Genomic DNA, 16,617 nt, shown 5'->3' with positions numbered 1-16,617 from the left:
GAAATGCTGTAATGTAATACAGTATGGGAGAGAGGAGCAGTGAGTTGGATTTTATTTCTGAGGGGTGAGAAGTCCAGCTGTTCAGTCACAAGCTGTTGGCAAAGGAAAGCAAATTAGTGTTTTTATCACAGTGCCATCCTAGTCCTTGCTCAGAGATTTTGTTTTGTTTCATCCTGTGGCTAGAAGATATTTGTTCTTCCAGCACCTTACCGTTCACCGGTCAGGTAACATGTGAGCCATGATATGCAAAAACTCAGTTTTGTCTTAATGGTTCCCTTAAACTCTTCATAATGCAATACTCTTGCTTATGAATTATCAGCTGTTGGTACTGCATGTCTTAAAACTAGAAATACGATACGGCAATATATGTCACTTTGGAATATTGCCAAATCTCTGGTGTTGAACATGAGGCCAAAGTAGTGCTGTCTCAACACTGTATTCTCTGACATGACTTACTGCAGTAACAAAATGACCACTTGTCATTCATAGGTTAGAAAATAGAATGAAACTATTGAATAATTTATGATGGATTTTTTAAAATACATAGTTTACCAAAAGTAGTTTCAGGCTGTTGTGTACAAAATGTTAAAATTAGTTGCAATTTATAGCTTTTTGGTAACTGTATAAGTAGTCTTGTTCTTTCCTCCCTCTCCTCCTTTCCCTTCACTCCAAGGTTTTTTTGGAAAGATGTGTGCCATGTGTGTGTCCAAGTCTAGGAACCACCTGCCTGAATGGCAGTGGTTCAGTGAGGGCCGGGGACGGGTGGTTTACAAAGAAGAGTTAGTCAGTAGAGCAGCATCCCATGTGGTTTGGTAGTAGGCTGTTTGTTTCTGTAATACATTTGAATCCAATTATTGCATGTTAATGGATTCACCTATTTTATCTTAAACTTAGTAAGCAGATTGAGGTCAAGCAAGGAAAAGATGAAAGGGGAAGGGGAGAGGAAGCTGTGGGGAGTGCGGGGGGGATACAAGAACTGGTTCTGAACAGAATTGGACAGAGGTGAGTGGAGTGCAGCACTTGGTGACTATAAGGAGCAGAATTACTTGTAACCATAAAGCAGAATGAGGGAGGCGGAGAAGCAGTCAGTCAAATGGTGGTTGGGGGATATTACATAAAATATTGGGTCAGTTTCATTATTTACCCATTTTTTTAATAATTGTTTGAAACACTAGTTTTTTAAATGTCTCTAAATATTCTACATTGTGCCTGAAGAATAGCCCGTTACTTGTACATCGGTATTTGTGAAGCGGTTCATTGAGCAGTAATAGTCCCAAAGTGTGGAGGAGTGCCAGGGCATTGCCATAGCTACTGACAAATCTGAGAGAAGGGTGCCTCCAGGCTACTTTATAATATGCAGTTATGAGATTTTACTGTTATGTGTTGGTCTCAGATCAATTAAATATGGTTTTCATTTGATTCATGTAAGAAGAGAGACAGTCTGGATCTTCAGATGCCCCTTGTGGTCAATATAGACTTGGGATATGTTTCTTTTGCTTGAAAAAGTGTTTTGTTTGTGCTTAACTTCTCCTTCTGTGGTGGTGTGAAATTTCACTTTAAATCCAAGCTGCCCTCATAATTTGACTCAGACTTCATAAATTGTTAATGTTCCTCTTATAACTTCTAGTTATTGAAATTGATAAGCCATGTGACTGCATCTAGTGTTAGTAAGCTGATCCTGTGTTCCAGGAGACTAGGAGAGAGACATTTATTTCTCTTTATCTGAAGCAGTTTGCAATATGAAGAGTGAAATAACAGGAATGAGACAAAATGAGGTGTAAATATGGCTCATATTTAATAATGGAGTGAGTGAGTAATGAAGGAAATTCACTTGGAGACTTTGGCAACCACCCTTTAAGTATATTTTGAGACTCCAGTGTTTGTAAGCTGAGCCATGTATGTGTCTGTGCAGAGCATTATTAAGCTCCTTCTGAGGATTCACTTGCATGGAGTGGCTTGGAGGGACTGTGTGCGCTTGGGGGGTGGAAAGAAGAATGGTCGTGAAAGGAAAAGATTATTTCCCAGTGTTAGCCAACCAGATACGATGTTGACGGTAACTAGTTCAGTCCATCATGTTTAAGTATGGAGGGATCTGGGATTAAAGCAGCATGCAGAAAAGGCTGAAACCTATAGAATATGCAGTAAAATGGCAGCCCACGTTTGGGAGCTTTGGTCATGTAAGGAATGCATGCTTGGGGCATTAAGGGACAGTAAAACTAATAGCCATTTTCCTTTTGGAGTGCAATGCACATTTAAAAAGTCTGAAAAACTAGGTTTCCTCTTGCAGAGAAAAATTTGCCAGCACCTAAGGCTTTGGAGGCAGTAGGAATGACATGGGTCCACTGCAGGGGACTTCTAGCCACATCGTGCCTTGCTCTGTGCGCCGTCTTTCCATGTTGGTAATGAGGGAACAGTCGGGGGTCACCAATCAACAGATGCCACCATGAAATCGGAGGCTTGCAGATTTCAGGCACTGCTGCAGTTTTGAGGCTGCTAAAATGGTTCAGATTGTCTCTCTGCCCAGAGACTTAGTTAACCCTGTTGGTCAGAAATCAAGTAGAAGGCTGAGTAGATTTCACTTTCCTTATATGCCGCTTTTTATGCGTCCTTTCACAGCAGCTGATGAAGTGCTTTCAAGTTTGTACTCGTATATACTTTGGTTAGTCTGTAACAGAGGTTCCCAAACTCTTCTTTCTTATTGCATGTACCCCCTTCTGGATTTAACCAGCTGCCTGCATACCGCTACCAACATGCATTTTATATTGTAACCCCTTAAATGTCAATTATTATTATAATGAAAATTCAGTCTGCCATTACACAATTTCTCCCGTGTACCCTCCAGGGATGTCTTGCATACCCCCAGGGGTAGGCGTACCACAGTTTACTTTGAGGTTTATAGCCCATTGTGTTTGAAGGAATTTTTAATAGCCTTTCTTCCTAGTCCAGAGCTACTTATTAAAAGCAGCTCTAGGCAGTTAGTACCTGCACTACCAGCAACACAGCTTAGCTATTACCAAACATTTTCTGTTGATTGTTTGAACTCTGTGTTCTGAAAAGTCACACTATGGACGCCATAAAGCTCTTCTGTTGTTTAATACTTGCACTAAGGAGACTGTTTGCTTCTGTACAGTGACAAAACAAATGTTTTCCACAGTTTATAGAATCAGTTCTCAAAGTCTTTTTAAGTCTGAAAGCAGTAAGCAACAGATTTCCAAGCCCAGAAAGCAAAAGTACAGATTTAGGACATGGGTACCACTCCAAAAAGCTGTATTTCCACTCTAGCAAGGAGGTTTAACGGTTCCTGTTATCATACTGTCATCATCTGTGTATTTTTTAAGTGGGTTTATTGCTGACATTACTGACTGACTTCAGATAACCTAGCTTGCAGATTTCATATGCATTATTACAAAAATATAAATAACTGAATATATTCTCTATGGAGAGAACGTAATGTGAAATCCTGTCATTGCTTCCGGCCCATGGAATAGTCTGCCCCCCGTGGGGAGAGATTCTTTCATATTAAATCTCTCTAGATAAGAAGTCACTAATTTTCCATTCTCATTGTAGAAATTCACTTCCTGTAAGTGACAAAAGATTTTCTTTTCTTTTTTCTTTTTTTGTCTTCCTTTTAGGACACTGGTAACCTCTTGCATTGTGAAAGAGTACTGGCAGAAGGGTGAAAAATGGGTGTAAAAACATTTACTCATAACTCACCTGCCCACAGCCAGGAGATGCTTGGCAAGCTAAACATGCTTCGCAACGATGGGCATTTCTGTGACATCACCATTCGTGTGCAGGACAAAATCTTCAGGGCACATAAGGTGGTTTTGGCAGCCTGCAGCGACTTCTTTCGCTCCAAGCTTGTTGGTCAAGCAGAAGATGACAGCAAGAGTGTGTTAGACTTGCATCACGTGACAGTAACTGGCTTTATACCCCTCCTGGAATATGCATACACAGCAACACTATCTATTAACACAGAAAATATTATCGATGTGTTGGCTGCGGCCAGCTATATGCAGATGTTCAGTGTTGCCAGCACATGTTCAGAGTTCATGAAGTCAAGCATTTTATGGAATACACCCAACAGCCAGCAAGAAAAGGTGCTTGATGGAGGACAAGAAAGCGGTGCAAACTGCAATTTTACCTCTCGAGATGGTAGCCTTTCTCCAGTTTCTTCTGAATGCAGCGTGGTGGAAAGAACCATTCCTGTGTGCCGAGAGTCCCGAAGAAAACGCAAAAGCTACATAGTCATGTCTCCTGAGAGTCCACTTAAGTGTAACACACAGACAAATTCCCCGCAAGTTCTGAATCCTTCAGCTTCCTACCCAGAGTCCAGAAATCAGCCTGTAGACTCTTCCTTAGCTTTTCCTTGGACTTTTCCTTTTGGAATTGATCGAAGACTTCAGTCTGACAAGGTGAAGCAAGTAGAGAATTCTAGGACTTTAGAAATGCCTGGTCCATCGGAGGCAGCCAGAAGAATTACTGATTATGTGACTTGTGAGAGCACAAAGGCCAGTTCACCTCTTGTGATTGAAGAAGATGTGCGTGTCAAAGTGGAAAGGTTAAGTGATGAGGAGGTTCATGAGGAAGTATCACAGCCTGTCAGTGCATCCCAGAGCTCTCTGAGTGATCAACAGACAGTCCCTGGAAGTGAACAGGTTCAGGAAGATCTCCTGATCAGCCCGCAGTCTTCTTCTATAGGTATAGTCACTTTCTTAATATAAGTCTATGTACGCAAACGCACACGTAGATGTGATTTGATTTGAGGAAGTCCAGTTGACTCTGTTAGATCACTCTAGTTTGGTTAAACTGTATTTTGGCACTCTGAGTTTGATAAGCACTAGTTCAGTGGGGGCCAACCTCTTTCTTGAGCAAATTAGCCTCATGCCCATTCCAAGGACCACTCGAGTCCTCTTCTGCCCGATCTGCTCTCTGTTTCCTGCCCTGGGCTCTCTGCCCAATCTGCTGCATGCTACACACAGAGACTGCCCATGCCACTTGTGGTATTTATGCTACAGGTTGTGCATTTAAGTATTTTTTCAAATGAATATTCTGTTCGTAACAGTACCAAATGTTTTGACTACAGTCCATCCAAATGCCATGATGGATAGACTGGTGTTTTTAGTATAGTAACAGTAGGTGTTAAGGGGTAATATGGTGCCTTTAAAATAAGGTATGGCCTTGTGTCAATGTATGTACAGTGGTGACTGTTCTTATAGTAAGTTGCCAAATACATGTTGGAAAGTTGTAATTTTAACACCCCAGACAAAAACAAGAGTGCTGTCATATCATTCCAGTTCTATGCGATTTAATCACAAATCCCCGTCCTTGTACTACGCAAAGCTGAAAGCAACCTTTTTTTCTTGAAAAACAGTTTGAAGCCGTTTTTGGGTGCCTCTAGTGGGCTGTTAGCTATTAATAGCTCACATGTAGAGGGTTGTCACCGTAACAATCCAGTTCTCTCTCTCAATAAGTCAAAGGACAGACAATTTGTAATGTTCCTAGTATGGTTGCCAGAGTTTTGCACAGATCATCTATTTAGTTCTGTATTAGTGGATTGACTTGAGCTGAATATGGCATTTGTTTATTAAAGGATTATTTCAGTAAATTCTGGTTTATCTGAAAACCTTGAGTTGAAAACTGTTTGACTCTGCACGATTCAAATAACATAAATGTTAAATGCTGTTAATAAGATTCTCAGCGTAGCCCTGTACTCTAACTCTACTTTAAAGTTTTTGTCTGGTGTCATGCCTTCATTGGAGAGAGTAGGAACTGATATTTCCTCCTTGGAAGAGTGAGATGTGTGACCACTGTAAGCATACTGTTTCCTTTATACCATTGCTTTAAGGAAACAGGAACTTCAGTACATGTTAGCACATGCTTCAGTACTTTTCTGTCATGCTATTTTTGTGTATTATTTTGAATGGTTTGTGTGTTGGCATTTTATAATGGTAACACTTTTGTCCAAACTAAACTGTGTTACCTGCCTTGGACTTTACAGGCATTGGTTTTGTGAGTCCTCTGGGCAGTATGTACAAACAGAGGAGTGTATGATCAGTGTAAATAAACACTGTTAATTTTCTTGTACTTAATTTGCAAAAGAATTTTGTGTGTAGTTCATAAATTAAAGGGAGAGAAGACGTTTGTTTTCTGGGAAGCTGCCAAAAAAACATACTTGTTCACTGAACTGCTGCAATTTGACCCCAGGCCTTTACTCATTACAGCACTAACTTAGAAAAGAAATTGCTAAAGACATGTGATCAATGGTGCAAGTCATTAAATGAACATAACGCTAGTAGGAAACCATATCGTTGTATCAGTAAGAAAAATATAAACTGCAACAAACAAAATTGGACAAGTCACAGGAAGCAATCGGGGAAGGGGAAAGGCTACAGGTGCAGCTAAAAAGAGGGAGTTTTACTGTTTTCTGTTCACCATATCCAGGTACTCTGAAATAATAAACTATATGAAGTCAAGATCTAAAGGAAACAGTATAATCTATTTCTGAACAGTTTCATGGGAAAGGGATGTATTAGATGCCATCTGTTTTAAAACAAGCAAAAATAGCAGTATCAGAAAAATGTGCATCCAGCTTGAAGACAACTGTTTTTATCGTAACCCAGTAGCAGGAATGAGAACCAAAGAGTGAAACCAGGACTAGATCATAGAGAAAGGGACTCCCAAGGAGTAATATAACAATTCCTTTTTAAGGGGATACTGAAATTGAACAAAAAAATCCATGGGAACATTGGCCCACAATCAGATTCTTACTGTGTGCACTTGAATTCCTTCCCTGCCAAAGATTGCTATAGTCCAGTGATTCTCAACCAGGCTGAAGTGACATCCTGGGGTGTTTTGAGATCCTTTCAAGGGTGCTGCATGCTGCCCTGAAGTGTTAGCACTGCTAGGTGTGCATACGTGGTTCACAGGGTAAACCTAGAGATGTCAAATAGGAATGGATAGTAGGGGTATAAGCATTGTTTTAAAAATTGCCCGTTTAACCTCCTTTAATTATATTGGTTAAACGGTCCTGCGGCAGAAGGAGCAGTGCAGTTCCTTCCTCTCCCGATGAAACCAGCAGCTGGGCCAGTGCTGTGTTCCTCCTTCTTGACTGAGGGCTTGACCTGATGTCGCAGCTCCTAGCAGAGGGCACTCAGCCCACAGGTAAATGCCGCAGGTGTGATCCTGCATGACACCTCTGTCCACCACATGCCCCCAGGCTGGGAGAACCACTGTGGGTCCTTGCAGAGTGGCACCTGCCAGAGCCCAGGGGGTGGAAGGGAGGCACTGCTCATGGCTCTGGGTGCCTGCAGACTACAGGCACTGCCTGGGTATGGCATGGCACAACTGTCCTGGCAGGTGGGAGTGCGTGTGGGTGCTATGGAAGGGGGGTGCCTGGCTCCATGCAGCCCACCCCTGCAGCACATGATGGCAGCCCAACCTCTGCGCCTGCTCCTATTGAAGACCTGCCGGCTCCTCTGTGCAGCTTTGCCCAGCTCCACTCCCCCAGGCAACTGCTTGTTGCCTCATTGCCACGGCAGCCTTGCAGTGCCACAGCCCAGATCCACACTGCCTTCTGGGCTGCCACTGCCGAAGCTGCTCCCCTAACAACAGGCAGCAGTGACCTGCAGGAGGGAAGAGGCGGGGTGTAAACGTTAAACAGTAGAGGTGTGCGAAGCAGGCCCTATTTGTTTCAGATTCGGCCCGAATCGGGGACAGCAATTCGATTAGTTGATTTGGATCACTGTCCCTGATTCGATCCAGCCAAATCCAGATCTGACGATTAGATGCTGATTTGGAGAATCAGCGATTCGGCCATAGATTCAGCTTTAAATGTTTTTCCTATATACCTCGAGGTACCAGCGCGGCTTGTGATCTCTGTGATGCTGGGGCACATGGAGCGTCCTGCAGGAGCGCAGGGGGCCCTCCGCATGCTTGCTGGTGAAGCCAGAAGTGAACCGGAAGTACTTCCGATCCACTTCCGGGTCCAGCAGGGAGCACGCTAGGGGGCCCTCCCACACCTCCCCCACTTGGTGATCGGCCGCAGGGGAACCCCGGGTGCCCCCCCAGACCCAGGAGGCACCAGTCATGGGGGGGGGGGGGGGGTGCAGTGCTTCTGATCCACCTCCGGGTCTGCTACCGAACATGCTGGGGAGCCCCCTGCACTTCTGTGGGATGCTCCATGCACCCCAGCATCACAGCACTCACGAGCCCCTGCTACCTATAGGTATGTAGAAAAAACATTTAAAGCCCTGTCTATTTCCAAATCACGGAATCTTTCCAAATCTCTCCGATTTGATTCGGAGAGATTAAAGGGTCCTCTGATTCAATTTGGATTCGGAGATTCGGCCACCGAATCGGGCCGAATCTCTGCCGAATCGAATCGGGGACCGAAGCTTCACACAGCCCTATTGAACAGTATTAATATAATTACTGTTTACATCCCTAATCCATAGTGTCGAAAACATTCAGAACTGTTGTGTGTTTTTGAGTTCTTTGCAACAGAAGAATTGCTTTATTATTTTTCTTTAGTCAAATAATGAGTGAAAACTAAGAGCTTCCTTTTTCTGAGGGTGTCTCAAGCCTTGAGTCTAAAAAGATTGATAACCACTGCCCTAGTCAAGATTCATTACCTGTAAAATGACATGTGCTGACGAGCAACTTTGCACACCCAGGTTCAAGGAAGCGTCAGCTTGCAGTGAAGTAGCTATGTAGTTGCTGGCAGGTTTACTGTCTGCTGTGGCTGGGTTTTGTGTCACTGAGGGTAGGTGCCCCACTTATATTTATCCCCCTAAGAAGAAGGAATTGTGTTTTGTTGACCACCATTTTGTCAAGCAGACATAATGTTTAAAATTAAATGTCCATAGAATTACATTTTGATCCAGTGTTTTACACCTTGAGAGCTGCAGACACAGTGGAAAAAAATTGATCCAAGACTGCAAAACAGAATTGCCTTTGAATTTACATTTAACATTCTTTGCTCAGCACTATTAAAGATCCTGATTATAGGCTCGTTTTGCTGTCTCCTAACGAAAGGCAAATTTCTTGCTCTAGAGCAGGATTTCCACTTTACCAGAAGTACAATAAACATAGTGGCAGCACAGGGCACACCAGTGTCAATCCCCTTTTATTTCCTGAAGAGGTGTTGCCTTTTACAGTAATATCACAGTAGTGAATGGGGTCAGAGAGGTGTGTTAAAATACAGCTTCCTCTTCCCTGAATACAGACATTTTCCTTGTAAAATTACATATATTTATCTCAGTACTTTATAATGCATTTATAAAAGCTCTCCTGCCTGTCTTTCTGATATTGTAAAGAGCTCTTATTCACTGTTCAGGCAATTGCAAGAATCATTCATTTGCAGTTTATTATATTTGGTATCACTCAGTGCATGAGAGTACTTTATAATGCTAGAGAGACAAGCAGGAGAGCTTTATAAATAAGTCATTATGGTAGCAACGCTTGCTGTGTTTGAGAAGGCATTTTCATAACTCCTTAAGATCAGTTCCATTACAGAGAGAAGGTTATTGAATGAAAACTCCAAGAGCAAATGTGCTTATTCTTGTGGTAGATTTTGAGTTGGCTTTACCATGAAGGAGAAAAATAAGCCACTATGAATCTCTCTATTTTTACAGATTATATAACCTCTAATTTTGCACCCCCAACAATATCTCCAGTTTATTTTAAGTTGTACCATATCAGGGTTTTAAATTTGATGTTAAGAGCCTTATCTTCAGGAGGCTGTCAGAGGTGCGTCTCCCATCAGGTTTGTCTCCTTTCCATGAGTGGCGCTGCATCCTTCTTTTGGTATCTGCCTTCTTCCTTTCAGTCTCTTTGTAAGCTTTCTTGGGACTTGTTTTTCCTAGTGTTATACTTCAGAGTGGGTGGCTGTGGACCTACTCCCATTTAAGTCTGATGGAGTTTAGTCATCAGGTTCCACCCTCTGCCATTACAGCCCTCTTCTCTCAAGCCATCTCCTAATGCCTGCCCCAGTAGTCAGGCTTTACAGAATCTCTAAAGGTCAAAAAAGTCAGTCTCTGCTGCATGGTGGGGTGAAGGAGACGCAGTGATCTCAAAAGTTCAGGAACCTCTCTGGAGAACAAACTGCCAGCAGCACTCAGTGTATGTGAGTGGTGGACGTGGAAAAATGAGTTGCCGCCACTGAGGAAATATGACACAGGGTCTGGTCTCAGGTCATAAACTGCATAGCTTATCACAGAGATATCTTTCTACTAGAGCAGTGATTCTCAGCCAGGGTGCTGCAAGGAACTTATGATTTAAAACATCTTTAAATAGTAGGACTAAGCTCAGTAACAGGCTATATGTAATTAGACCATAAGCTGGTTCGGTATGCAGCACTTCCTAAAATGTCTAAAGCCATAAGACCAAACTGGTAAGGGATACAGGATTTAAGATGTCCACTACTACAAAGTTTGAGTAGAGGAGTCCTGCAGGAGGATGCATGCAGAATGATGCTACAAAACAGTGACAGCTACTTGGTCTCACAGAGCAAGGGCTCCCATTCAGCACTATGGTGTTTCTTTGTTTCCCTGTCCATCTCCCCAGATGCAGCGGAGGAATTTTGAAACAGCTTCTCTCTGCTTCTGGTGAAAATCGGAAAGCTGATGGGGTTGGTGCCTTTTTACCTCATTAGCGCGTGTCACGTGCCGCCTTTCCCTGTGTCTGTAACTTTCTTTAAGTCCAAAGGAATGTTTGATGTCAACCATCAACACCTTCCACCTTAACATCTCCCACTTGCATCTTGGCTTTGTCCATGGCCCCAGCATAATTTAAAAGACACCCTGAAATATGTTTCCCAGTCAGAAATTTAAAAAAAAATTGTTGGAGGAAATGCAGGCACTGGAGGACATGGGGTACAGAAGACCTTGGCCAAAGAAGAAGAAGAAAATATAGTTCTCTGCAATGGAAGGAAGAATTGCAAGCACAGAGCCCATGACATGGAAGGAATTGAGGCATACAGAGAGAGCTGACACTGGGCCAGGATTGGCAGTGCAGAGGGGGGTAATTAAAGGATACACATTGTCCCTGCCATAAGGAAAGGAGGGATTAAAAGACGCAAGGTCATCCCTGAAATAAAGCTCTCTGGGAAGATGGCCACAGAGAGCTTATTGGAAGGAATGGAAGAATGCAGAGTCCTGGGGAGTGCAGTGCACTTGTTCTGTTGATGCAGGTGTATGACCCCGACAGCATTACCAGATAGGAGGTAATGCTGTCGGGATCATACACCTCTCCTGGCATTTATAATACTTGGTACCACTTGGAACCTTTTCACAACAGCATTGCCCACTTCCCTGCGCTTTCTCTCTTAGGGTAACAAAAAGGTAAAGCTTTATGCTTTTCCTCAGCTCTTGTACGCTGGTGAAATTTCCATTCTCATCAACAGGGACCCTTTTTGGGCAGCAGTTGAGTGTACAAGTGGAATGATGGTGTCAAAATTTGTTTTAGTGCTGAATTTGTACTAGATTTCATTTCTAAAGCTCAGTTTAGCTGAATTTGCCAAGACATTGGCTGGAAGTCATAATGAGCCATTTTGTGTGCTTGCATCTCTCATTCAGTGACAGGTGGCTGGTGTACTACTGTTTCATCTCCTTTGGATTGCATTTTTTAATTTGTCAAGGGCACCTAGAGCCTGGGATTGGCATTCTGTTAATAAAGCTATCATATGGCAAATGTGTAAGGCAGGGGAAATCAAGATGTAGAACAGCAGCAAGATTAAATTGGTCTTTAGATGTTAGATGGTGTAAAGATATGGTGAAACGCAGGTAAGTTTTACTTTAGCATTTTCTGCTTTACAGGTGTTAGTGCAGAAGAAATCATTGTCATTTATTGTGCAGTTATGCACCATTTGTGTACTTTATTTCCACTAAATTGCAAGTTGTTGTTCTTTTTTTCCTTGCCCAGGTTCAATAGATGAGGGGGTCACTGAAGGATTACCCACACTCCAAAGTACCTCTGGCACTAATACTCATGCAGATGATGATGATCGGTATGTACCCACATTGTGTGCAAACTGTTCTGCAGTGAGTGGTATGCTGTTGCTATAATTAACTTACCCAACTGTAATCCCTGAATGTTTAGCTGTTCATACATACACTTTCTCTGTTGATCAAAGTACAGTCAGTGCCTGAAGCCTCAGATGCTTTAGAACAATGCAGGTGATGAAAGTTGATATTTACTTACCTGTTGCTCTTCATTTCCTATGTATTTCAGAAGTTTTCAACTTGAACTGGAGATGAGAGACAGATACCCATAGTCGTGTGCTATCTTCATCACTGTTCTTTATTAATAAGCAAGAAAAATGTCATTGAGAAACAGCTAAAGTTGCTTCATATGTTCTATATCTGACATAATGCCACAAAGCAACATGTACATCTTAGCTTTTGCATGTAGAAGCACACATTTCACTATTTCCATAACTACCCTAAGGAGCATGACAGGACCTGCAGCCTTTAACCTCCACTGACTACCTGGACTTACTACTTTTAGTTTATATATGTGTAATATAGTAGTTTGGCAGCCTACACCCCTGTAATATAGTAGTTTGTGTTTGGGATAGGAAGCTTGCTAAAGGGGGGTAAAGGAATCCTGGCATATATGTAGGTGGGTTAAGTCAAGGTTATGTTTCATAGCTGGAAGTATATGAAATATTTATTAGAGAAGTCTGTAGCTCTCGGGGGAGTAAAGGTAAATTTAATGTTTTATGTCCTTGCTTTTGTGGCTGTGTCAGGTATGGTATGCAGCTAGCTATTCTGTTTCAAAATGAACCTTTTATTATGTCATCTTGCTAGTTGTTTACGTATTACTTAAGGGAGGAACTTTGGGCAAAGGAAGTGAACCATGGCTATGCTACAATCTCTGTTTTAGAGAGAAGGTTTTGTCACTCAGCAGCTGTGTTTTTCTAGTACATAAATTCTCTGTTGGCAGATGCATGTAGAGCCTCCTTCATTGCAGGATTACACCTAAAAGAAAATCAGAGCTGCTGAGAAAAGACTATGACAGAGAAGGCTGTATCCGTTTGCTACCTTGAAGTGTGCAAATTTAATTATAAAATAATAACTACCACATATAGTTATGAGTAGTAATAGCTAAAGATAACCCCAATTCCTAAATATATATATTTTTTTTTTTAACTACTTGTTAAATCTGAAATAGATCTGGTATATCTGCACCAGTTGTAGAAAAAAGATACCAGGTGACAAATTCAAATTGGCACAGGCACATATCATCCATAGCTAATCTCAAACACTCTTCAAAAATATGGGAAAAAAATTAAGCCAAAACTGCATGGAAGATTCAAAGGCTATGAGACCTCTAACAGTATGCAGTTTCACAATGAAAGCCTTTTACATATAGAGAAAAATATGAGTTTATTCCCTGTATTGAACCTTTGCTCGAAAACTCCTCAGTCCAATTTAATAAGCCCCTCCATAAAATGCAATAGGATTTTCTGTGTTGCATATCGTTTGCTGTGTAGGTTTATTAGGAGCAAAACTCTGCATTCCAAAACTAAAGCTTTTTAAAGTAAATAATATACTTTATAAGTTCAAATACAGCATATATGCTTTTGCATGCCCTATAAATAATAAGCTAAATGTTTAAGGTAGAACTTCTAAGTCTCAAGTAGTTTATCCTTAACCTGATGTAGTAGGAAGAGTTGTTTTATGTATGCCCCAACTTGATTCTCAATCAAGATATATATTTGGGTATATCTACTATTGCTACCTTCTGGCTCTGCTGTGTTCAATAATTTGCAGTCAACAAAAATCATCTTGAGCTATATAACTTCTATTTTAATTTCCTGAGGTGCACACTCTGTTTTCTCTCCTTCTGAGTGTGTGTATTTATAAGGGGTCCTGATTTTATCCACAGGACAGTAAGCTGGCTATTTTCAATTCACAATGTGGCATCTAGATGTATTCTAGAAATGAAATGGATATCATGTTCTGAGTACAGTAAAACCCCTATCTTAGACACTCTCCACTTCAACAAAAAATAGTCTAAATGTTTCCTCTCAAGAGAAGCATTACCTAGAATATCCTGGGCTTACTCTAAAAGTGCTGCACCTCCAAACAGAGTTCAGACTTCCTCCAGGTTCTCAGGAACAGAAGGATTTTTTGGCTGTCTGAAAGAAGCATGAGGGCTTTGTGTTCTGCTTTCGTCACCAAGTAGAGTTTGTGACCGAATCGCTCTCAAGCATACTTGTTTAACAAATTGATATATGTGCAGTTATTTTTCCTTATTGGCTTTTTTCTCTGTGGATCATTAGTTTAAAAGTAAATTGGAGGTTGCTTTATTAATGCAGGTTTTCAAAACTCCAGTTCTCCAGACACGCTTGAATGTGTGCTTCCTTTCTACTTCAAGTACAAGCAAAAAGACCTGTCCGCCTAAATGTAAAATAAAACTGTGTAATCAGTGAAAGTTTTATCTTCCAATGTAAAATATGTTGTCATGTAAAATATCTTTTTCCATGATAATTATTTAACACGATTAAATGGGTCTTGTTTCAGGCAGGTCACATGGTTTATTACTTGCAGTATAATGGGGCACATGTGATTGTTATGTATTTCATCTGCTGTCACTGAATTGATTTCTGTAGTATTTTTTCTTCTGCTGATTTGTTACTGGATTGTAATAAAATTCTATAATGTGGATATATAATATGACTGTATGACTGGTTTAGCTTTACTGGTCTTTATGCCAGTTATGAAGGAGTTATGAAGTAGATTACTAACACTAAAATATTTTAAGGCTTGTAAGGTCTAATCATAATAAGTGTCTTGATTTGTTCAAAATGTTTGTTTTCCGCTTTACAAACAGGACATTTTTAAATAAACTTAGAATATTGATATTTACGTTTGTTGGGATTTAGTTTTTCATGCTTGAACGTGCATTTGTAGACTGTCAAAAGCAGGAAAAATTGCTGATAGAATTTGAGATCTTAGGTTGTGAAACTCTTAGCTACAATTAATACAATTTGTTTCTTGACTGAGACGATTGGAACATTTCCCATACTCTTATTCATTTCCCAAATGTATTGGGGGTGGGGGCTATTTAAATTGCTGCTTTTATTTTATGTGACTGTTACAAAACATTTTTGGACACTTTTTATCTGTTGCATTTCAGTGTTATCCCATTTTATCTGATGGTACAGCCATTTCTCACAGCTTGAAATGGTTAAGAAGTGCATAGAAGTAAAGAATTAGGGTGAGATCAAGTATTATTTTTAAACTGAATGCGTTTGTTGCGGACAAGTCCATAGATCCGTTACAAATCGGTGCTTCAGTTTGGGAACAGACCAAGACCTCTCTGTCACCAGCAGCAGGAGAATTTCCTGCTCCCGGTCTTACCTGCCTCATTAGCAGGAATTTGGTGGCTCATTCAGCCCATCTAGCTACAGCACTGTTTGAGTAAAATCCTAAACTTAAGGTCAGCTGTCTTACAGATAATATGGGTCAAGGTACCAGGGTATTTCCAGTCATATCCCAAGGTGGCATGTCTTCTGGGGAGATTGTGCTGTCAGCTCTTCTTCCCTTTTGAAGGCATTTGCAGAGCCTGGCACCACAACAGGCTTCAGGGAGTGAGCTAGGCCAAGAAGAGCAGAGGCAAAAGAAAAGAGGAACCACATCCAGACGAGCATGGATATGTAGTATGTGGCGCTGCACACCCATCTGCAGTGCCACATGCTGCACATGCAGGCAGATTCTGGGGTCAAAAAAAACCCCACACCCCCCAAAAAATGGGGCAGCACATATGGCAGCAGTGTGCACTGCTCAAAACCAGAGCCTGGCTGGCCAAAGCCATATTCCCTGCACCCTGCTGCAGGAGCACTGTGCCTGCAGCTCCTGGAGGCCCCCAGGACTCCAGGCAAGGCTGCTGGCTGGCCCCAGCCTCCCTTTACCCCACCTGGGGTAACCTGCCACATGCCAGAGCATGCATAGCACTGTCATTCCCTGAGGACAAGTAGCAGCATCACAAGATGTGCCGCTGCTACTTGTCCCTTGAGAAACTTACATTTCCACTCGTCTGGTGGTGCCGTCTGCTTTTCCCTCCTTTTCAAGTGTTTCATTGGGGAGCCCTGCTGGTTCCAGGGGAAGACTGAATTCTGCCCTCTTCCAGCCAAGACCATGAAGGGAATAATGCCAAAATGACAGCACGGCAGGTGAAAGATTGAATCAGAATCCCTACAGTCTGCACAAGCAACTGAGCCTCCGACTTCAGAGCAACCTTCTCATCTTTTCTGCTACTGTGCTGCTGATAGAGACCACTGGATACCTCTTAGATGCTGCCAGAAATGGAATATATGGCTCTATTGTAACAGGCCTCATAGGGATTCCCTGCTGATATCCTAGGTTAGGCTTCCAGGACAAATGCACCTATTTGGGTCACATAGGCTTTATTTAGTGGAAAGAGAGGGAGAGCTTCTGGGGAACTAATCTTTGAGCCCCAGCTTTGAATCGCAGGCCAGCTTGCACATGAATGGCAGCATTTTCTTTTTCCTACTTTGCTTAATACCAGTTGATTTTTACAATGCTTCAGGGTTTCTTCCAGCATCAGGGTAGCATTAATATTTGGTTGTAATATAAAGTACAATAATGT

General features: G+C 41.8%; 1 protein-coding gene across 4 annotated transcripts in view; it reads left to right on the top strand.

Moving 5' to 3' along the window:
* Positions 1-16,617, top strand: part of ZBTB44 (zinc finger and BTB domain containing 44) — a 51,654-nt gene that overhangs the window by 20,746 nt on the left and 14,291 nt on the right. For 3 of the 4 annotated variants that reach the window (XM_059719793.1, XM_059719792.1, XM_059719794.1), the window contains 2 exons: positions 3,633-4,701; positions 11,923-12,007. In XM_059719793.1, the coding sequence (XP_059575776.1) occupies positions 3,684-4,701; positions 11,923-12,007 (1,103 nt within the window). In that variant the 5' untranslated portion in view covers positions 3,633-3,683. The remainder of the gene's footprint in view (positions 1-3,632; positions 4,702-11,922; positions 12,008-16,617) is intronic. The other variant, XM_059719795.1, reaches the window with a different exon arrangement.

Source organism: Alligator mississippiensis, chromosome 16, assembly GCF_030867095.1.
Source record: "Alligator mississippiensis isolate rAllMis1 chromosome 16, rAllMis1, whole genome shotgun sequence".
NCBI classification, from domain to species: Eukaryota; Metazoa; Chordata; order Crocodylia; family Alligatoridae; genus Alligator; species Alligator mississippiensis.
The sequence above is the reverse complement of the archived record's forward strand: the minus strand, read 5'-3'. Positions and strand labels throughout refer to the sequence as shown.